At 44.9% G+C, this 23,949-nt stretch overlaps 1 protein-coding gene across 1 annotated transcript in view; it reads right to left on the reverse strand.

Annotated features, from left to right (window-relative positions):
* Window positions 1-15,465: 15,465 nt before the first annotated feature.
* LOC119394628 (DC-STAMP domain-containing protein 2-like) overlaps window positions 15,466-23,949 on the reverse strand; it is a 64,401-nt gene continuing 55,917 nt past the window's right edge. Inside the window, exons 11-12 of the mRNA XM_037661946.2 lie at window positions 22,299-22,398; window positions 15,466-15,628 (exon numbers count right to left, since the gene is read on the reverse strand). Coding sequence (XP_037517874.1) covers window positions 15,466-15,628; window positions 22,299-22,398 — 263 coding nt within the window. The remainder of the gene's footprint in view (window positions 15,629-22,298; window positions 22,399-23,949) is intronic.

Below are 23,949 nucleotides of genomic sequence, written 5' to 3' on the forward strand. Positions count from 1 at the left end.
AGCTTGACGGAATTCACTAGTCCAATATTAAATTAATTGCTAACCGCATTGCCGTCCCACTATCCCGCGTTATCAATCTAAGTTTCAAGACCGGGTCATTCCCATTACAATTAAAAAAGGCCAAAATCATTCCAGTGTTCAAGAAAGGTGACAGAACATGCATTTCAAATTATCGCCTAATGGCCATTTTATCAGCTTTTAGTAAAATAATAGAGAAGTGTATCGAGAAACGCATCACTAATTACTTATCTAAATTCTCTATTTTAACTTCTCATCAGTTCGGCTTCCGACCAGCTTTTTCTACGAATCTTGCTTTGCTAACTTTTACTGATAAGATTGAAAGAGCCATTAATTCCGGTGAATTTGCTGGAGCATTGTTCATTTACTTAACCAAAGCTTTTGACTCCCTTAATCACAGCATCCTGGAAACCAAACTTGTCTATCGGTATTGTTGGACCTGCATTAACACTTATTAAAAGCTACCTATGTGATCGACAACAGGCTGTTCATGTTCGCTCTATATTATCAAACTTTTTGACTACCAATCAAGTCGTTCCTCAAGGATCCATTCTTGGCCCTCTTTTATTTTTAATTTACATGAATGGCCTTCCTCAAAAAGTTACTAACCCTGAACCTTTTCTTTACGCTGATGACACTACCATACTAGCCTCTGACAAATCCGTTCACTCTTGGACGCTAAAACTACAGGAAGACCTACATAGTATTCTAACCTGGTGCCATTGTAACTCCATTAGTATTAATCCCACAAAAACTAAGTACATGATATTCCACTCAAATAACAAAATTCTTCCATCCCAAGTCACCATCAAACGAAATGACATGCTTATTGCTCCTGACAATGAATGCTCTTTCTTGGGAGTAACTCTTGACAACAACCTAAAATATTCTAACCATGTCACCAACTTTAAAAAACTAGCTTTCGGTATTAGAGTTTTAATCAAAGCACGTGACTTTTTCAACACTTCGACTTTAATATAATTTTAATAAAATTATATTACGCTTTCATTCACAGTCATATTAATTATTGTATCACTACATGGGGTAACACAAATTTAACCCATTTATCTCCCATTCAGCACATTCAGAACCAAGCCATTAGAATAACTTACAGCTCATATCGCAGTAGTGCATCATCATTACTTCACAACTTTGACATACTTTCTATTTCCAGTTTATTAAAATACCATCTCACCATTACCCTATTCAAGTCATTTATCCATCTTGTACCATCATGTATTTTTTGTCCTGATGTTCTTAGTAACTGTAACCCAACTAGATTTTCTTCAAATGGAAATTTTTTACTACCGTCTATCCGTACTAATTATGGTCGTCATACTGCTTATTTTCTTGCTTTATCCATATGGAACTCATTACCATCCCACATTAAACAATGTTCTACGATCGGCTTATTTAAAAAACAATTGTATTCTTATTTGCTTAACTACTAGATGTGTATTTTTTCCTTCAATAATAATGTTTCTCGTACCTTTTTTGTTTATGTATAACTGATTTATTATTGTTGTATCAAACCTCACATTTTCCTTATTACATTGCTGTTTCTGCAAATTAGGCAATTTTTATTTTTCAATCTTGGACAGAAGGTCCCCCTGCAGCCTAGTGCTTTCGGACCTCCTTCTGTATATTTATCCTGTACGATGTTCTGTTTCTGTACTAATATCTGAAATAAACTTGAAATAAACTTGAAATAAAAACCTGCCCATTTATATATGTGTAATTTCCGAGAGAAGCGAAATGAGCTGCACGAGAGTGCTGCGTGTGCGCCCTTGTAGCCTTCGAGAATGGAAATTTCCATGCTGCAGGCGGAACGAAAGAACTTGCCCAAAAGAGGACAAACGCCCACGAACACGCCTGTGGGAGGCGCGATGTTCAGTTGGCAAAAAGATAGCCCGACAATCACGCTGACGTCGCTGCACTGTTGAAATGTTGACTGAGCAGCGGCGCTGACGCGTTCGCAAGCGGTGTTCTTTCAAAACCGCCGCAAATGCCACGCATGCGTTTGTGACGCCATGCTCGTTCTTGTAGCCGTTTTTATCAACGCTGCTATCGTGCGCTTCGCACTGCCTTCCTATCACGGCTGCCGTAGTGCGAGCTCGGAGCAAACTCGTGCTCCCGAGAAGCTCGCGCCATCCTGCATAGCACCCCAGGTGGCGAAACCCCGGCGCCTGGTACTACCAGATGCTACAGCGGTCGCAGCTGCGGTCACATGATTACGGCTATCTCGCTGTTGCCACGATCGGCACCTACAACACGCATCGCCATTCCGTCAACTTCGAAGTCGCACTTGCATTTCGGTAAGATGGAACCGCGCGCCGGTACAGGCGCCGGGTCAAAGCATGGGTCTGCCTGGCCTCCTCATACTAGGCGACACAAGAATGGGTAGCAGATGCGTATGCATTCAGCCTCGTTAGTTCATATATTGAGTAAAAACAGCCCATAGGGACAGGAAAGAAGCATACAACGGCACCTCTTTAATGTCCCTTTTTATGTGCGGCTCCTGTGCACTGTTTCCACTAAAGCACGAGCAGTTCGCCTAAACCAGGCCCATCGTTGGCGACAGTCATCCACAGGCACGGACTGCATCATTGAAGCTTGCGTATAGCCAACACGGCAGCACTAATGTACGACGCAGAAGTCCGGTACTTCCATATTTTGCATTGCTTCGAATTAATAAACTGTTCGATATTCGATTCTATAACCGGGTGTCTGATCCCTCTAATATCCGTGATCGATTAGATTTCTATTTCTGGCTATTCGAACGTCCTCACTCTTAACATTTTTTTTCCACTGGATGATAACGCGCGGAGCACCTGATCGAGCTACACTACAATACAGAAAGCATGCACAGGAACTGCCCGTCGAAGTCGAAAAAAAAAAACCGACGTTGTTGCTGTGACGCGAGCCTCTAAAGCTGGAATGGGTTCTCTCGTTCGGAAACGGTGGATGATTGCGCAGAAGACGAACATGCCATGATTCGTAGTGAACAGGGCCAAACGCTAGATTAAAACACCCATGTGCGTTTTTTTTTCTTCTATTTTATTCAGCGGCAGTGATCGAAACAGATGTGAGTCAAGCACGTACAGATTGTCACTTACAGAAAGCGAGGTTAGCCGAATTAACATGGGCAGGTTAGCCGAAAATTAACATGGGAGGGTAAGAGGATTCGACAAATATGATTGTCTGGTAATAACACGAATAACTTGAAAATCCTGTCGCGTACGTCGTCAAACCCTTTCCTCCAGACACGTGTGGCACATACCCGTTTACCACGGGCCGCGGTGTAAAGCTATGCCCCACAGGTGATTGACAGTTTATATATACTCAGGAACGGCGACAATTGACACTGGTAATTTAAATGCGAGGGCGTTAAGAAAAAGCGACATATGCAGCGATGACCCGACGAATGCAAAGAATAAAACTTACAATCCCAGCAGGAATCGAACCCGCGCATTTTGCGTGGCAGTCAGGTATTCTACTACAGAGCCACTCCAGGTCTAGAAACTGATTTGTAAAAACACCCTATGCAGGCGTAATGTCGGTGCAACGTCAATTGTGGTTGTGGTGCTGGCTATCTAATTTTGCAAGAAAGCAATAAACACTACATATGTGCACCTATGATGCAGGCGTCATGTCAGGTTAACGTCTGTGGTTCCAGTGTTGGCTCCGCTTTTATAGCAGTGTAATAAACATTACAATTGTATTCTTATGATTCAGCAAGATATGCTCAAGCGTTGCTCGACCCAGGAGGAATACGCTAACGAAAGGTGCGTATGATATTCACATCATCGCACCATAATGTGCACTTCGTTTCGATAGTACTCACGTCTGTGCTTTAAAGTGAGTGCTGATGTTGCGTCAGACCAAAAGTTACCCTTTAAACGCCAGCGTTGTCGACGTGCCTGGTAAGCCCACGATGTGTGCACAAATACTACATCTACAAAAACACGTCCATCCACCTCGTAACGCTTGGCTCAAAGCCAATAAATGCAGCACAGAACAACTTGTTGACTGCTTCGCATGCAACCGATTCCCACAAGATGTGGGATCTGCCAAATCTTTTTAAAGTATACGTTGTTGAGGATATGTTAGCCTTTTTACATAGCGCCGGCTACACCTTTTAACAGATGATAGGATACGTGAAAATCACCGAAATAAAAAAAAATACATACATGAGCACCTAAGAGAGTTCGTGCAAGTCGGTCAAGCCATAAAAATGATCACATATTCACGAAGACCATTCGGGCAGCAACACGAAAAACAACACAAAACACGGTTCAGTCACATAACACTGCAGTTCACATAAAATGCAGTCACACGAACGCCATACGTGCTCAAAATAACACTACACATAACGCCCAGTCATGATCTTTTTGTGTCCGTGTTCGCCCTGCGCTGTTCTCCACGAAAAGCACGTGCGAAACGATGGCCCGCAAAGCTCAGATTTAGCTCCTGCACACTTCACATTTTGCGCAAGGAGCCTACATAGGAGCGGAATATTGAATGTGGGATATGTCAAGCGGCCGAAACGCTATAGCCTCAAACGTTCTACAATGATGTAAGATAAGAGTGTCCGAGCCTCTCGCATTTATCAAAGAGTCGGAGCCTTGTACCACGAATTCACTCCCGCGCCCGAATCGAAGCATAGATTCGAATCGATTCGTTTTAATCATAAAAAAGTACACGAGTCATGCAAAAGCGCACGGATGCGCGTATGTAAACACAAATACACAAGTACATTTTGAAATCTATGTCTCACACCTCATCTTCTATACCGGGCGGGCTTTTTATTAACCGCGCTCAAAAGTACTGAAGCTGTTTCTATCGCTGCGTATACCGATTGCTCAACTTCTTTAGACCCGTGTTGGCCAAACCGGTTCATCTTATTTCCCTGGACGAAAGCGGATAACCAAGACGTGCGAAGAACATGCCGATTTTACAATGTCACATTTTCCCGCACGCATCGTGCCGTCCAATAGCCACGGCCGTACTCACTAGGAACTCTTACGCTTGAGTTGTTCGCAAGCGAAAAAAATATCAGCCAACCTATATACAATATACATAGTGTTAGCGAAGGCGGTCGTCGAATGGCAAATGGTATTTACAAAAAAAAACATGGTTGATCTCTCCGTCAAAGGAGTCGGTATAACACAAAGTGAAACGTGTCCACGCATAAGTAGTTGAATGTTTATTATACACTGATATACGAGAGCTTGCACAATGTGCTATAACTGCCAAACAATGGTGTTTGGCAGCTATAGCACCGCCTGATGTGGACGCACCCACGTTGACGCCTGGTGGCACATCTCCATCGCGAAGACTAACGTCCATGAGCATGATTAAAGCTTTATGGCAGCTGCAGTAGTTAACATGCACCTGGACACAGCATATGGTGAATCCCGCGCAAATATGGCTGCAACATGCACATAATAAACAATAACTCGACATGCACTCTTTCAAAGCGTCGTCATTTGAGGAGAGAAACGGCAAGGTGTGCGCTCCCTAGTGGTCGGCGCCAGTGCACTCGAAGCAGTAGTTGGCGGAGAAACACCTTTAATTCATTTGGAAGCGGCCCTACGCTGGCGAGGAGGCGTCACACGCTGACGCGAAAGTTTTCTACAATATCGCAATGAGAGCCTCTGTCGTGCTGAGACTACCGAAACGCTCGCAGTCGGTGCTCGTTAGTGTCATGATGCGTTACTCGTGGCCTCCGAGATTGGCTCCGGCAACGCGCCGTTGCTATACTTGCGAACAACTTTTCTTGGCAATGAAGCGAAGGCTACAGAGTCAAATAGCACGTATCCTACCGCTGATGAATGTGGTCCCGCAACTGTAGCTGTATTTTCTGCGTGAGATATAAAAAAATACTCCTTTATTTTCTACATGTAGCTCTTCGAGGCAGGAGGCAGCTCACACAAGTGAGATATTTGTATCCGGACTTTTTACACACTCTCACTTTGCACTTTCACACGCGTGAGAAAGTCGCGCCTTTTACGTGTACCTCGAACGCTAAGCGGCGTCTGCGTCGACATGAAACGCTGATTGCGCAGAGCCATCACTTTCTATTGCGGGGTGAAACGCGCGCCATGCCGGACTACTTTGCGCAGGAGTACATGCGCAGAAGCTCCGCCCCCTCAGCTTTCCCTTCATTGCCAAGAAAAGTTGTTCGTGCTGCTCAGGCCGTTCCATTCGCATGGGGAAAGCGTATATAATCAGATAAAGCGGTAGTCGGTTATTGGACGATGAGCTTCTTTACTGCGCTTGATCTAAGGTCGCCATCTCGCGAAATGTTAGAGTTAACAGAAAGATCACACCACGGCTGGGCTAGAAACACGACGGGAAACGCGTCACGCGTTGTGTTTCCCTTCTAGACTGGCCGTGATTTCTCATGGTTCGAGCGGGGAACGCGGTGTGACAGCCAGGCGAGCGTCCAGGAACTATTTTTAATATGGATGCACGGATGCTATGAGGAGGCTTGGGCTAAAGCCGTCACCTCACGGTATAGGCGTTGACAAAATTACACTTCTTTTGGAAACGCACCGAATGGGACGGCCTTAACAACGGTGCAACTGCGTGTTGCAGAGCTAATCGCGCAGGTCATGCATTACTTCACTCTACCGCTGCCAGACGGCGACACCACCCCGGGAACCAATAATAGAGTTTCTTAATAATACACTAGAGGAAAAACTGGCGCTCGTGTCTATGGGAGCTGTAACGCATGGCACTTCAGCCAGCATGGGAATGATGGGTAGTACACTTAAGCTTCGTTCTATCGGCTCCGTTTGGCTCCGTGTGGCCTGCAGCTGCTTTGTCGCAAGAAGTTCAACAAACGTTCAGCAGTTCCACTTCACCACCTTGACATTTTTAGGCTCACCAATTCGAATCTGCTTACGAAGTTCACAGTGATCCATTCTTTTAAACGAAACAAAAGCCAAAACAACAATAAACAAAGCCACAAGTGCGTTCGAATCCACAAGCACGAAGATTAGGCAAATTCGTGTACTACCCGTCATTCCCATGGTGGCTGAAGGATCGAAACGCCAGAGTTGCCTTTAGTAAGTATTGTAGGAAACTATGGAACCAAGAGAGGAAACTATGGAACCAACTGTAAGAGAAACGTGCGCTCGTCCTGTTAACACTGTGTCCTGTGTACTTTGTAACGTGTCCCTACCGTAAGCGCATCACCAAGCCAAACGTGTGAGAGACAAAAGGCGCGTTCATGAAGCCTCCTGCATGTGTGACCGTGGCGCAGTGGTTAGGGCGTTCGTCACCTATCGTTGCGGACCCGAGAGGTCGTGGGTTCGACTCCCGTTCGCAGAACATTTTTCTTCTAGTGTTTTCCTTGTCATCTGATCGTGTGCATTTTGCAGACGTATTTCCATCCGTCCCGGAAATTCCGTGACGGCACATCTCTAAGACGCATGACGTATTTCCGTCACGGAAATATGTCATGAAAGTATTCGTGGACCCCGGCATAAAACAATTTCGTGTCAAAAAATTAGACAGCTAGCACTGAGTCACGTAAGGCTGGGTCACAGCGGAGCTGATGATCTGCTAACTAGTCCTGGCTTGGCTAAGTCGTTGCTAGGTTTTGCTAAGTGTTGCTAGGTTTTGCTAAGTATTGCTAGGTATTGCCAAGATTTGCTAAGTTTCGCTATTTCCCAAGTTCCATCAAACACGACCGGCTCTTCCGTTCCGATAACCTCTCTACAACCTCTCTACATTAAGACATGCACAGTGTCGTTCGCAGCTGTTTCAGGGAGCCCGTAGTAGATAGGAGTAGCTGGTGGAAGCCGGAATTAGCTAGGAGATCCCCAGCTCGGCTGTGACCCAGCTTTGCGCCACCTAGTGCAAGCTGTCTACTTTTTGTTGAGAGGGGGGGGGGACCTTTAGGTGGTTTTGGCATGAACATGTAACGTTTCTGTCTTTCTTTCTCTCTCCTCTCTTTCGTTCTCTCTCACCTTTTCTCGCTTCCTCTTTCTATCTCTTTCTCTCACTCTTTTTTTTTCTTTCTCTTTTTGTCTTGCTCTCTCTTTTTTTGTGTGTCTGTGTCTTTCTATCTCTTTCTCTCTCTCTATGTATTTCTATGTCTATCTTATTCTGTTTTTCGTCCCTTTCTTTCTCTCTATTTCTCTCTTTCTCTTTCTTTCTATTTCTTCCTATTTCTTTCTTTCTCTCTCCTGCTCTCTCTGTACTCGCTCTCTCGCCCATCCGAGTTATTGCACCCCACGACGCCGGACAAATCGGCGCACCTGTTCTGGGAGCGAAGCAGAAGATGAAAAAGAGGAAGAAGAGGACGATAAGAGCGCGTGCTGATTCATGATGATGGGTTTTCTGTCGCCTCTGGACGGCATAACGAAAAGGTTAACAGCATCCGCTGTAAAAGATCTGTAGATTAGGTCCAACTTTCTTTTAGCAAAGTCCCGATGAACAACCTCCACGCAGGAAAAGAGACAGCACTTCGCAGCACATTTTACACACGTGGTCAGATTTTATTTTGTAGCGGTCATAGTTAAGTATCTTTAGGAATTAGCCATTCCATGAAAAGTCAAAGCTCATTTATAAGTAACCGAGATTGTTTATTTGTTTTGTTTTTCTTTTTTATACAGAGGCTCAACTCGCACTCATCAACTCCGCAGTTTGACGTGTAAGACCCCTTCATCCCGTGTTTTGGAAGCAGTGTTCTCATAACCACAGAAAACTTCCGGTGATTCCTTTTCGACAGACAGTTCAGTCAGGAAAAAAAAATCTGTTTCTTCACAGAATTTCGCTTTATGTTATAATGTGTTTGGTTTATTATACTATTAGGAACGGTCCCTACATCCGTCTACCTCAGGTATGCATAATTCTGCACGTAGCCAATCCCAGCAAAATTCCTTGACCAAATGTTTTAATTCTACAGCAGTACCGGCGCCAGCTAGCGTGTTGTATATATTTACAAGCTACTGCAACTGCGTTGTCATTTTTTACCGGCCAGACATGACGGGCTATTCAGAGTTGTTTACCGGAAGTTACTCAGGTCTCGCGTGCGTGCACATGGAAGGGCCAGAGTACCATAAGAATGACGCTACCTGCGCCAACAGGTAGCGCAGTTCAGGCTCTGTCATCGGCTTCTATACTAATGCGGCTCGGTACACGTTAAGTTTTTCTGTTACATCCGGTCAGCACTGAAAGTAGTACGCATTAAGGTGCTTCCTTAATGGAGACTGTCTTATGTTGCTTCCTTGCTAAAGGCTCCTGCGACGTTTCGTACTCTGACCGCCCGGTCAGTCCATGAATAGCGGAAGCTAATGGGTGCTCACTTTTCGCCAGCCCGTGCTACAAGCTACTAGGCTTGGCAGAGCAACGTACTTTATAATCACCACGAACTTAATTAAGCACTAACATAAACTTCGTCCTCTAGTGCGACTCAGGAACTTCTGCAGAAACCTGCGGGCCCTATTTGCGTTCAAGGTTTCTCAATATGGAAATTCTGTCAGATGCTCTTGCGCCTTTTGTCTGTCTAGATAACCGTAACAAAACGGCACCAAAATCAAGCATCATACAGGGTATTCAATAGGTGCGCTCAGTGTTTTAAAGGTGCCTTCATCACGGCTCAAGAGCCGCACCAAAAAAAATGTAATTATAAAGCATTTCTCCATTAACGAAGGCGGTAGAGGCTGCGTTCGATAGAGAGTCAGAAAGGTCGAGCTGCGTTTGAATATTTCCCCCTCTAGGATCGATTCCGCAGAGCGTTTCATCCTTGAAGCGACATTAAATGAAAAATAAAAATCTTTCACTCGTATTAGCAATAGAACCACTACCCTTCCGACGCGACGCTTGGCACGTCAGAAAACACGAGAGAAGAAAACATGGGTAGCGACGTCAGCGCACCAACCTGGCATGACGCCATATTTTGATGAACGTCAGCTTTTTTTTATCGGTAAAAATGGATTGCACAGTAATTCCAGGAGAACCGGAGATGTAACAGTGCAAGTGTCAGAAAAATTTTACTGAGCAATGTGGGCAGAATACGAAAACAAAAGACTTTGCTATCCGTGATGTCACGCTAACATTCAGGCGCTGGGGTGTCGGCGCGAATCTCAAAAATGAGACTGTGACCTTCTTTTGCTTTTACCTTTGACTCTGGCGTACGTTTCATTTATGTTTGCAAAATAAAACACAAAATCATAATTTTATCTGTCTAAACTGCTTTAGTGCTTCCTCATTGCATTCTTTAACAGTGCTCTTTGACAGTGGCTAGCCGCCTTCAGTAATAAGTCATTGTAGAGTAACCGCTTTTTCGTGAATATGGACCCCGAGAGCTGGTGCACGACTACTCTCGTTGGTTCCAGGATGCCCGCAGAGAAGTCTTGTGGTAGCTTAATGGCTCGACACCGCTCCCGCCCACACGGAAAGCCCCTTCCGCAACGCAACAGTTATGAGTGACCGCCGGTGGGCACGCTTTCGCGACGATGTCACGCTATACGATGCTCACTCGTTTGTCCTTCCTTTCTTGATACTTTAAAGGGGCCCTTCAACACTTTTCCAAGCAATCATCGAATGACCCCACAATCGGAGTTTATTTATTTATATTTATTTCAGACATACTGCCAATCCCAGCGGGGATTTTTGCAGGAAGGGCATACATACAGTAAATATATTCAAAAGAGTACTTTTAACAAGTCATAATATGGTTAATTACAGAGAAGTTGCATGAGAACAAACATATATTTCATGTTAACGAATGCAAAAATACAGGAGCTACAGAGAACGCGTCATGGACAAAAAGCAAACAAAAGAAAAAAATATATGGAGTGTATACGTAGAACACACATGTAAAGTAGCATATAACATTTGACATGAACGGCCCACTTGCATGTAATGTAAATAAGTTGTTACAGGAAGCAGTATTAGCAATACACAGAGCAAAACTGTATGAATTACTACTGTACAAACAGCTCATGCCCTGGGGTGTGTTTAGGTGGTCCTTAAGGAGTGACAGAAAGGTGTTTTCATTGGTACAAGCAGCTATATATGAGGGCAGACTATTCCATACCCTAATAGCATGCGGAAAAAAGGAAAATTTAAAGCCATCAGTTTTGAAACGGTATTCCTGAAGGAATTGGGGGTGCTTATGACGTGAGGGCCTAGTTTCTGGGTGAGACATGTATTTAGCGCTATCAATACGAAGCTTATTGTGATAAAGTTCAAAGAACATTTTCTATCGAGCGAGTTCGGCACGGTTACGGAGAGTTACTATTCCTGCTCCTTGCATTAATTTTGAGAGAGAGTTATTGCTTGACGAATCGACTTCCGTATTTATTTATTTTTTTAATCCGTCAAGTACGAGCAGAGTTACAGGGATTTGTCGCATGCTCTGAGCGCTTCCTCGTTCCTTTCGTCCCAGCGAGCGCGCTGGAAGCTACACAAGGGAGCAAGAAGCTACGTCCGTATGTGTGCGCGCGTCCTGACCTTGGGCACTTCTTTTTCTTGTTTCCTTTGAACGCGCGGCTAACTTTCAGTGTGATCACGAGCGCGCTGGCGTAATACTGTAGTAAAATTCTAGCACTGTAGAGCGCGGCGAGGCACGTGGCGGCATCTCGCGGCGGCCGCGGTAACTATACAGCTCACGATGCTCAAAGCAACCAATGGCCGTGTCCATGTGTTTTTGGGTACATGACGCAACTGATTTTAGTTATATGTCATCATTTGTCGACAGAACAGCGAGCGATTTCTAGGTGACTTTGAAGTGTAAATGTAGATTCCATGCCGCGTGCTGCGCTTTTACGAGGGGCGATCGAAAAGTTTTGCAACTCGCATATCAGGAAAACTGCTAGACCTTAGAAAAAAAGATATATTTTTCAGCATGATCTCCCCGCACACTAATGCACTTCTACGATTTTTTCCAAAGCCTTTTAATACCCTGCAAAAAAAAACTTTCTTCTTGGTTGCCAAGCCGCTCTGCGGGAGTTTGAAGCGAGTTCAAGTAATCGAACCTCGTTCCCTAGAGGTGTTCGTTCAAATTCGGAAATAGATAAAAGTCACTCGGGGCCAGGCCGGCACTGTAGGGTGGGCGGTCCGGCTGTTCGAAGCCACACTCTCGAATGTGAGCCTTGGCAACGCGAGACGTGTGAACCGGGGTGTTGTTGTGCAGCAAGAGGAGGACACTTCTTGTCACAGATCCCCGGCGTTTTTCCACGATGGCTTAACGCATTTTTCAAAGAACGTTGGCGTAGTATCTGCCTGTAATTTTATACTGTTTTCATGATACTCAATGAGCAGGATCCACTTTGCGTCCCAGCAAAGCGTCGCCATCACTTTCCTGCCTGAGCGCTGGGTCTTGAACTTCTTCGGGGGAAGTGACCCCGGATGCCTCCACTGCATAGACTGGTGTTCTGTTTCTGGGTCCCAGTCCCGCCCACGTCTCATCCCCAGTCACAAGGCGGGAGAGAAAAGTTTCTGTGACGCTTGAATAGAGGTGCAAAAGTTATCTTGATGAATTAACGCGGTGGTGTCCATCTTGCACTGAGAGGTTCCGTGGCACCCATCGCGCCGAGACCTTGAACATAACCAACGTCGTGAATGATAGTGAAAGCACTGCCATAAGAAATGTTCAATTCTCCGGCAACTTCGGACACCTTGATTCGGCGATTATTCATGATAAAGCTTTCTGCAGAGGCTGAACTGTCCAAATCGGTTGAAGTGGTCGGCCGCCCTAACCTTGGGTCGTCTCCCAGGTGCTCACGGCCACGTTTAAACTAATTGAACCTCCGAGTCACCGTAACATATGAAGGACATTCACTGACATGCACATCCACCATCCTACGGTGGATTTCTCGGGAGGAACTTCCTTATTTGCACAAAGATTTGAGAACACTCCGGTACTTGAGCTTGAAATCCTAGGAGGACGTCACGTTTGACTGACTGATGCAGACCAAGTAACGAACTGGAAGGCTTGATATTCAGACCATGCTCGGCTGCAGAGATGGACTAAACAAAACGTAGTGAGAGATCAATGTGAAATATTTGGTTACAGCCAAGTTGCAAAACGTTTTGATCTCCTCTCGTACGTTTGGTTCACGTGTTCGCAGGAGCCTCGCTATCATTCGGTCGCATTTTCTGACCATGTTAAAGAAGTGTTGCAGGGCCCCTTCAACAAAGCACGGTAGAAAACGCTCGACATTTCAACGCTGTTCAACGTTGTTTGAGGCGTTCTGCTGGAAATGCAAGGTACAGTGTTCAGATTCCACGTCTTAACTTTGAGAAGCCCTATCCTAAACTATTCCGCGCATACAGTTTAATGTACCTAAAGCTCCAGCTCGCGACCCAGTCTAAAAGTACAGGCGTAAAAACACATCAGGAATTACTCGTGTGCTCGACAGCTGTAATTAGCATTATATCCGTTCCACTTATGCATAACCAAGTATGCACACCCCCAACTTATGCCTTCATTATTGGACTGCTTCGATCCTAACAACAGTAAAATACTAGAAGCGCACGAATGTAAACATTACAAGACTACCAAAGTTGGTTCTCCAATCATTCGATCGTACGCCACGGTGATATAATGGTTACGGTACTCGGCTGCTGACCCGAAAGTCGCGGGTTTTACCTCGGCCGCAGCGTTCACATTTCGATGTAGCCGAAATGCTAGAGGTCCGTGCACTGCGCGATGTAAGTGCACGTTGTAGAACACGAGAGGGTCAAAATTTCCGGAGCCCTCTACTGCGACGTGCCTTTTAATCGTATCGTGGTTTTGGCACCTAAAATCTCACAAATTACATATTATAATGACCACTCAGTCGATTAAGCGTTCATTTTAAACGATCACAACATTGCAACGCCTAAGATAGAAGCGCAAGATGTCACGGCGAAAGCTTTCGAACGTCACAGGTTTATAAAACTTGCCTTGCGTAAAAAGACTTTGTTGTTGACCTTCGTGTGCCAATCAACATCAGAGCTACATGTAGGTGGTAATATTAGGTCTCGTATTTACGTAAGCGGAACTCTGTGGATGTCCTCCTCTTACTCCTTGTCTAACATTATTATACAACCTGCCCAGATGACCGCATTAGCGTGCAGCCTTGGCTTCACGGTGTCCTTTGAAATGCGGAAGCATTTCTATGACTAATACTTTCTACGTCATAGGGTACTATCGCGCTCAGTATGAGCTACATCATGCGAGCGCGTGGCCGAGCGCTCTGCAAGTTAGTACAGTGGCGCCGATCATGGCATATTTTCGAGTTATCGGGAGAAAGTTTGGCAGCACGGTGCGAGCACGCATCGCCCCAACTTGCTTGCTTTCACCCTCGAAGTTGTCATTTTCGAAGCTGATATCACCGCAGTTCAAAACGAGGGCGAGGGTGAAAGCAAGTGGAGGCGATGCGCACTCGCAGGGACAGCCAAACTCTCTCCCGATAACTCGGAAATATGGCATAGTCGGCGCCTTTGTACAACCTTGCAGAGCGCTCGGCCACGCGCTCGCGTGATGTAGCTCATACTGAGCGCGATAGTACCACCCAAGGCGTCGTGCATACTGTCGTGCCTAAAGAAAGAAGCAAAAAATTGTGAGATGCTTCTCCTTTGTTTTGGCTTCATGTGATAATGGGGACGACAACATGGTGGTGGTCTGATTTGACCCATATATGCCCAGTGTCCTACGTATAGGACTGCTTCTCTGCTGCATTCTAACATCGCTATTTCTTTAGCTGATGACTAGCGCCAGCCTATAGCACATCAAGGAGGCCTCATTGAGATCTGCTTGATGGTAGGTGGTGCTAATCATCAGCTAAAGAAATAGCGATGTTAGAGTGCATCAAAGAAGCGTCCTATATGTAGGACACGGGGCCTATATGAGTTAAGGCTGTGACACTCAATGAATTTCCTGTATGTTCCCCATTTTAAGTCCCTGAACTTACCCGTACAAGAAATCACAAAAAGTTAGAGGGCAAGTAACCTGCGAAAATATTTTGCCGAAAAGCGATGTTACTAACTGCATCGAGGTTTTCTGCTACGCAGTTATGACAGAAAAAAAATACAATGCTTAGAGAACCGACGTATGCTCAGTGTTAAACCATGCGGTGCATTAAGTCAATCAACACGCGCTGAAGAGTCACATACATTTAAAATACTCTGCACGGCTACCTGCTACACTTGCGTTCATCAAGAGAGTTGCTTGTGGGATAAGGTGGTACATGGTTACACTCGGAGAAAGCCACTAACACGTCGAAAAAGTAAAAACTGAGAGGACACCTCTGTGTCACTGTCTCCGCTTTCTGCATCTCAGTTTTTCCTGTTTTCACGTTTTAGTGCCTTCCTTCGAGTATAATTGTGTTCAGCAACGTGGGAGAGTATACGGCGGCACGGCGTTTGTATATCACGTAAAAAAAAAGCTAATACAAACAGTACTTGGTTTCTTCACGTATGTACATGCTCCAGTGACTATCATCACACGTCCAAGAATTGCAATGGCCGCGGTGTTCCCGCATCCGAAGTGCTTTCAACAATGCGAACAGTGGCGGAAGACCGACGTCGAAGAAAGTCTCGAATCGTCTCGAATTCATCGGACTCGCTCGAGTCGCCTTCGTCACACTCCACTTCACTAGAGTCCCTGAAAAGTCGAGAACGCTAACATGTGACGCGAATCCGCCCTGCTAGGTCAAACAAAGCGGTACGGTAAAAAAATACAGTAGCACGAAAATACGGGGTTCTTAAAGGAACACTAAACTAAGACCATGAATCGGTTGCGATTGACGAATTGCACTCCGAATTGCACTCTGCGAACTCTAATGTCGTCAATTGCACCATTATATGTTTGTTAATACAGGAGCAAATCAAAGACAATGTTTAAATTTTAAATTTCGCGCCGAAATCTCCGCGCGGGACATCACGGATCTCAAAGTGGACTTTTCATATTTTGGCGAAACTTGCCCAACGAAATTTCCTGAAACTTGATATGTTAAGTATCTGGCACCCTCAAGGACAATGTTCTTCATTATTACGAGCGGGAACGATGCAGGTTCTTAGACGCCGTCAAAATCTATGACGTCATGGCGGCTGGTGCGGAAACTTCAAGGTGGCGTCGCCACCAACATTTTCTTTTTGCGCGTTTTCTCGCCGTAAGCCTGGTGATTTTGACATTGTGAAAGAGTAATTTGCTGAGACGAGAAAAATCGGTTTTCCCTTTAGTGTCCCTTTAAAGAAGCCATTCAGAAATTTGTTGCAACAAATCTTTCTGTGCTGCACCCTTTTCTCTGCTCCTGCTCTTTCTTTCTGCTTATGCAGCATGTCTAAAGTTCATTCGGAAATCTTTCAGAGCACATAGTGTACTACTAAGTACTGCGTGCCGCGAAAGCCGTCAAGCGGAAGTTCGTTTAAACTCGAAGGTGGTGATGTAAAATATATAAGGACGCCTTTAAGTGGCTCCGAGCGAAGACGCGTCCCTTCTTTTATAGTGGCGGCTTAGTAATTCGCTCGTCACATTAGCATAATCACAGTCCTAAAATGGGGCCCAGTTCATCACTCGCGGTCTCTCAACTTTCCGGAGCAAAGCGTTGGCGTGATGGCATCCAACTTGCCGCACTTTCCCGCATATAAGGCGACCTTGCTTTTCCAGCAACGAAGAAACAATAGACAAAGAGATCGACGTGTAAATACCAACAGTTCTCCTGTCGCGTATAACATTTAACTTGTACCGCATTTCACAAGCATCTTCATTCTTGTAGATATCGATGAAATCCTATACGTAACCAGGAAAAACCACCTCAAAACTTTCGTTTCGGCTTCTCCGTGTTGTAGTTGTGCGCATCTAAGAGCAGGGTGTCGGAACGAAATGCTTTTCGTTTCGGTTTTAGTTTCGTTCCACCGCAAAAAGTTCCGTTCCGTTTCTGTTTCGGAACGAAAAAAAATGTTCCGTAACGGTTTTTTTTGCGCAAAAATTTGAAGTTAAGGTAATCATAAAGAACATTGAATTTGTGATGTAGTGACTTGCCCTCCTCTTTGGAAAGTGGGACAAGGGTAAAACACGTTCTTCAGAGGAGCGGAAGCAACTCTACCACGAATTCCTACCAACTTGCACAAAGCAGTCTTAATTTCAAAGTCCTACTATTTATTTTCTCAAAAGACAAATACGATTTTTAGTGGGCTCAATGCTTTGTGTCAAGGGAGGGAGCATGACCTCAGAAGTAGCACGTAACTGAGTGTACTCTCTGATGTCCGAGACCGCTGTTCTGATAAAAAGATCGCCAGGCCTGCGGGGAACACGCAGCACAGTCACAGCGAAAGCTGGAAGAGCGGACTTTCTAGAGCCCGTTGTAGATTCTCTTGGGGCAACTAATACAAATACACATGCAAGCTACCCACTACGCCATAAATCATCGTAATTTTTCTCAAGTATCGTAGTTCCTACTATGCAATTTTTCGTCATTTTTTGGAGAAACGTGGTACCCGCTACACATCTGTATAAGTCAGTGCACTTTGTGCTGTAGCTGATGACGACGAGGAATTATGGCTGAGCACTTTGCAGTAGGTGGGAACTTGCAGTGTTGCGGAATGGGAGCCTCCATACCATTCCAGTTCCATTCCAGGGAATTAGGACTTGCCGCAATTCCATTCCTTTCAATTCCTCGGAATGAAAAAACTTAGCCCATTCCCACTCCGGGAATGGCCGGGCAGTTCAATTCCATTGCAGTAATTCCTCAAAGTAGGAAAGGCATCTCGATAGTTTTATCGAGTCAAGAATGAACGCCCCATAGAGATGATGCCATCAGATGCATTAAGAACTGCAAATGTACGCAAAACACGTTACCAAGGTCGAGAGATAGTAGCTTAGTGACATCTCGTGCAGTACAACCACCGTACTAATTCCCATAGGGACAGTTCTTCCGCTACCTATAGTATTTGCATGGTCAGCATGTTTTAACGAATGGTGTTGTTTTAATAATGTTTAAGCTTAAATGTGCCAATGCTAAAATGATGACATAGCGAATTTTTATGCTGAAAAAAGTATTATTCAAGAAGACCAAGCCGTTTTACCACGCGTCTGGAGCGGTCGTGAATATGGAGAAAGCTAAGATTTGGTTAATATGGGGAACAAAACCCTCTAGATCTGCTGGTATTAGTTGGAACAGTGCACCTCTCGGGCACCTTGTGCCTTTGCATCGAATACGGAACACTGGGCCGCAATGCTCGTCAGCACTCATGGTTGTCAAGCGCGGCTCGCAAGCATGGATGTGGTGAGGAGAGCTTTCTGTGTTCGCCTGTGCGCAGGTATGCAGTGTCTTCGTTGTCGCAAAGGTTATTCACGTGTGTCAGGTACTAAACTGCTCGTGAGATAAAGATCAGGCTGTGCATAGAGTATTCGCCACTTTCGTGTGGGGGTATCAATGCGAACAAACGCGCAGGGGTAGTTTGTTTCTCCCTTCAGTACCTGCTGGGATAATGAATTTGTTTGTACACTAACTTATGCCTCTGTTTGTAGTAGGCGCGTTGCTTATAAATGTAGCGTGCTTGTAATCAGCCAAGCCATTTTAAAAATACTGCTTTATTGTTAATTTCGAGGCTCTGACTTACTAATGTTTGAAGTTTGAAAAACAGCACGTAGACGAAAACGTGCTCTATTTTCGGAAAAAGATGTAATTCCATTCCCATTCCATTGCGTGAAAAAGGCGCTTAATTCCATTCTCATTCCGTTCCTCCAAGCGTTGTCCTCACTCCATTCCGGGGTTGCGAAAATGTGGAATGATTCCGGAGTCATTCCAATTCCGGAGTGGTAACTCCGCAACACTGGTGGGAAGCATTAAACCACACACTTAGTGCTATTAGCATTGTGTGATGACTGGCTGCTATTTTGCTCTTCTGCCACGCTATATTAAATATGTTAACACGATTCCCCACCCGACATGACGCCTCGATAGAGTATTTTTGCGACGGAGTTACAAGCACAAGCGTGGCACTGTGGTGAAAGACCCGACTGCCACGCCGAGGGCGCGGGTTAAAATCCCATCCAACCCTAGAAATATGTTTCTCATTCAATTTTTTTCTTATTTCACGCGATAGCGGTCACGGACACCGGCGGCGGCGCACAACTATGGCCCCAAAATCAGCTGTTGTGATCTCATAACAGCTTTCGCTGTAACGAACTTCAGCGCCGACAATGCCCTCTCCACTTTGGCCTGCGTGACAGGCGCGCAAAAGTCTACTTGCGTTATTACAAACATCTCTGGTTGCCACTGTTTTCGTTTTTCGCACAATTTCAACATATCTTTGCTTTGGAATTCCTGCCTGAGGTACGTGCTAGTACTGTACCCTGACATATGCTCACATTGCACTAGCTCAGTTGTTCTGGATCGCGAACTTTTCTCGTGAACCGAAAAACGATTGAAAAAATTTCGGTTTCACTCCGGAACGAAATAATATATAAAGTTTCGGTTACGTTTTCGTTCCGGTCAAAAATATCGTTTTTTTCGTTTTTCGTTCTCGGTTTTCGTTCCGTTCCCACACCCTGTCTAAGAAACACACTTCTTGCTTAAAACGGCAGTGCGGGCTAGAATTCTACAACCGTCATCAAGGAATTGTGCATACAGGTTACATGAGGGGGAAAAATTATAAAACGCGTTGCTTTTCCATTTGTCAGCGTCATACCTTAGCTATCGGCTTAGTTTCTAATCGTTGCAGTGATGCGGATCGTAATGGCAGGGCTACCTAACCCACTTCACAGGGATTGGCCGCAACGACGGTAATGGGCCGCGCTTCTTTACTTTTACACGTTGCTTCGCATATGCGATACACGTGGGTAAATGCGGTACTTCGTTCTCGCCGCAGCACGAATCCTTTTCACTCGCAGTGACGCGACGGTGACCTCCCTGCTGCCGAAGATCGTCGTCTGGTTTCTATATTTGCTTTTTTTTTTAATTTCGAGCAAGCGTAGTACGTAACTACACATTCGATATTTAAGCGAGGGGTGCATACTAATACACGAAAGTACCCATTACGTTACGTACTTTTGCGTCGTACTCTAAACAACGCCGACTTGAAGAGTGCTGCCCACGGGTACGTTTATATGCTTTTTTTTTCACTGAGTTTTGTGAGATGCTGAAAGACACGTCTTGCAATTCACATCCCAATTAGGTATTCAGTCTTTCTCTTTTTCTTTTTATTCACTGTAATACCGCACACAAAAAAATTAAGAAAGACAGGCACTCCGCAGGAATGAGCTGCCTCGAACCATGCCTGAAGTAATCATTTCACCCCAGCGTATGTTGCCAATAAAGCTTCTCTGCAGCTCCAAAAATAACGCCGAGCGTCCAGGAGCACCGAAAAGGTGCTCTAAAGACAAGAACTTCAATTTTAAAAAGGATTCTCTAACAATATGGCCGGTGATTTTTACACTCATAACCCATATATTACAGGTTGCCAATCTTCAATAATTCAAACTTTCGATCGCTGCTCACGAGCGCTTTTGAAGCTTCTCTTAACGCAAGTTCGCCCTTCACAGTCAAGCGAAATGACGTTCTCAGCAAGAACTGCAAGAAATGCATCCTTCAAACTGAAACTAGGGTGTTAGTCCTGATCTATTGCACGACTATACAGGTCAATTGCTCTCGAGCTAAGCGTGAAGGGGAAAAACAGGGACCTCAGCATTCTCAAGGCAGCAACACTTAAAGACAACCGGGCGCACTTAAACTGATCTATATTACGACTCTATACATGAATTTCAGTAGAGCTAAGCGTGCAGGAGCGAGACAGAGATCACAGACTCCTCAAGACAGCAACCTTTTTAAGACTAGGCACATTTAAGGATGCTGCGTATAGATTAAGTCTCGGAGTAATGCGTCAAGAAAGTTGTAGACTAACACGGCGTGCTAAACCAAGTATCCTTAAACTCTGCTAGCTGTCCGATGGCATACTTAAGTTTCGAGAACTACGTGAGTGTGCTCTGACGGAAATTGTAAAAATTGTGTCACTAGAAAAACCCTCGAAGTAGTGTGCTAGACTAAAACCTCCTAAATCACACACTTACATTCAACCTGCCAGTTCTACGCACTGTAAGACCAATGGGCACGCTGATTATATCAATCGGCACACTTAAATAAAAAGAGAAGAAAGAAAACAGTGTCGCTGGTCGGATGAAGTAGACACAGGGGTTCAATAACGCTTCTGGCATATTTGAGCAATGATGAGGTCCTTGAAGAACGCGCCTCCACTAGTGCGCTTTGGAAAAGACGCTGAGCTCGCGGCTATGAAAATTCCGCTAATGAACCATTTAGGCAGGTTACCACTTTCCTAGATAGCAATTCTCTAAATTACTGAAGCACAGGCAGTGTGCCGAGATGGAGGAGTGCCTGGAAATGCATATTTACCCTTCGGAAATATTCGATGAAATATTACCCTCCATTTCAACGACTCCTCGCAAAACTACATATTTAACGCAATTAATGCAGCTTTAATGCTGCAGAATGTTCACCCAGTTTGTGGTGTGTTAGTTTGTTCGCCTGTTTTTCCGTATCTAACCTCCTTCACGACAGCCATAGACCATTGGGTTTGCAACTCGGTATCTGCCGCTTTTCAATCACTAAAAAAAATTGAAAATTGTTTCTTTGCCGAGCGGAATTCAACCCACGGCATACATGTTCTTACAATCCTGTTTCCGTATACACTGAAACACCACCACGCGAGGGTTTCGTGGCAGGCAGCACCTCTAGATGCCAGAGTGTGTCTTGGACTACTTTACGCATGGGTTTAAGTGTCGCCATATTGAGCTATTAACTTTGCCGTTCAAGTTTTGTATCTTTGGCAACTAAACGAACAATGCTACGGCATACGCATGAAAACGGTTGGGTTGGTGTTTACGGCGTTTCACGACCTCGTTAATTTCACGTCACGACGTACAGAAATAGGAAAACATTCTTCTAAGAGCACAAGATGGCAGCGCCCGTGTGTCCACCGTAAAGTCGTCTATAGGGAAGCGCTCGAGGAGTCAGACTGCAATAGACTCTTCATAAGTGACGCATTTTGGCGGTGGCAATACAGTGTATCGCTGTGTTCATTGCTTCAATGCAAATCGCGCTAACGTCGACAGTCACTGCGTGATGATTTCTGGTGGAATTTTTGTTCGCGCTCTAGCCGCTATTGCAGCCGCTAACAAACCCCAGATGAAGCGCGCGGTGCAATACGCTTCAGAACGCATAATCTTCATCATCACGTACCTAAATCTTATTCGAAACACCGGTATTACATAGAGCAAACATAAAGCAGAGTCGAGACATAGCGAAGGCGCTCACTTTTCTTCGCTGACGTCGGACAGGTCCCCGTATTCAGCCGGGTTCAAGCACACCGTGCACACGTTGTCGAGTTCCTCGAAGCACTCCACGCAGTAGACGGCTGCGTGAGAGCCGTATGAGTGAAAAAGAACCTTCATGTTCAGGTTCTTTTTCAGGTTCTACGGAACCGGATAGGAAGGAATACACACACAAGCGCTTAACACTGAACATGTTGCATCAACAGGGCTAGAAATCTACAGTTGCTAATACGAACCTGTTCGGAGAAGTATGAATGAATGAATGAATCATTTATTTGAAACGATGGCTCATTAGCCTATGTCCAAAAGGTCGTAGCAGATGTAAAATGCAAATAAATACAGGATGCCTAGGTGGGCTAGTTGGCATCGCATATAAAACTCCGAGCACAAATAGACGACGCAGGACGAAGCAGAAGGGAAACACACACCACAAGCGCTCTTTTTTGTTTTCTTTTTATTTCTTTTTTTTCATGAAGGTGTGTGTTTCCCTTCTTCGTCTTAGTTCATCTGTTTGCGCTCAAAGTTTCATATGCAAATAAATAAATCAATAAATAGAGTCACAAGAAAGGATGATGGAGAACGGGAAAGACAACTGGAAACGCTTTATGAAATCACGCTTATTATTCCTGAATCTGCGAATTCGTATACGCCAAGGAGACGTCCGCATGTCTCTACTTGCGGTGAGATCCGTTCGTCTAGCCTCTGTATAGTGCACCCGTTTACATCAGGTGGCCACCATGCCGGTCCTATAAATCCATACAAAATGACAAGAACAAGCCCCTCGTTCGCGGTAGGCATTGAACAACAGCGGATCATTCGGCAACAATCTTACACTCTTAATCAGGTGCCGCTTAAAGTGCTGGATATAACCAGGAAACCTGACATTTTACTTCTGGTTTCCTGGATATAGCCAGCATTTAACCAGGACCTGATTAAGAGTGTACAGGTGTCAAAGCGCAATTAGGCGGGTCTACTTTAGAAGATACACTGTTGCATTAAGCTCTTTTGAATACAAAAGTTATAATCTACGCAAAGAATTCAATGTCGCGGTGGCTGCCTAAATAGCGGTCTCTATGGCTTAAAGTTTACGGCATAAGGTCCGATATTTTCTTTTTTTGCATATTTGAATTTCTGTAGCTGCACTAAACAAGCATGCAGTCAAGGCCGCTTAAAATAGAGAGGAATGCACTAAGAGAGGTCGCTCTGATGTATCACACTGCAACATTCCACTCTTCTCGCGAAGTAAAAGCAATCGGCGAAAGCACGTGGATCATACGAATTAGTGAAGGAATCTAACTATCAATCGCACTCTTGGATCTGGAGTAACTACTATTCGCAGCCGATATGGGTGCAAAATGCATTTGGTTTACTCGGTTTCACAGTTGCAAGTTCACTTATCCCATTAAAAGATATCTCATATGCATCAGCCCCGGTTGAGTTCCAAATCTCACTTCCCTTCGACTGCGCTAACCTGTACTTCAGCAATGAAGCGAAAAAAGCAGTTGTATTGCTCCATTTATGCACACTACAGGCTACCCCTAAACTTGGCCCCCTCTAATGGGAAACCCTGCGCGCGGCTATCCTCGATCTCGCCCAGCGGGCACTAGCTTTATTCCTTCTGAGAAGAAGGCACC

The sequence above is a fragment of the Rhipicephalus sanguineus genome, chromosome 5 (assembly GCF_013339695.2).
Source record: "Rhipicephalus sanguineus isolate Rsan-2018 chromosome 5, BIME_Rsan_1.4, whole genome shotgun sequence".
Taxonomy (NCBI): domain Eukaryota; kingdom Metazoa; phylum Arthropoda; class Arachnida; order Ixodida; family Ixodidae; genus Rhipicephalus; species Rhipicephalus sanguineus.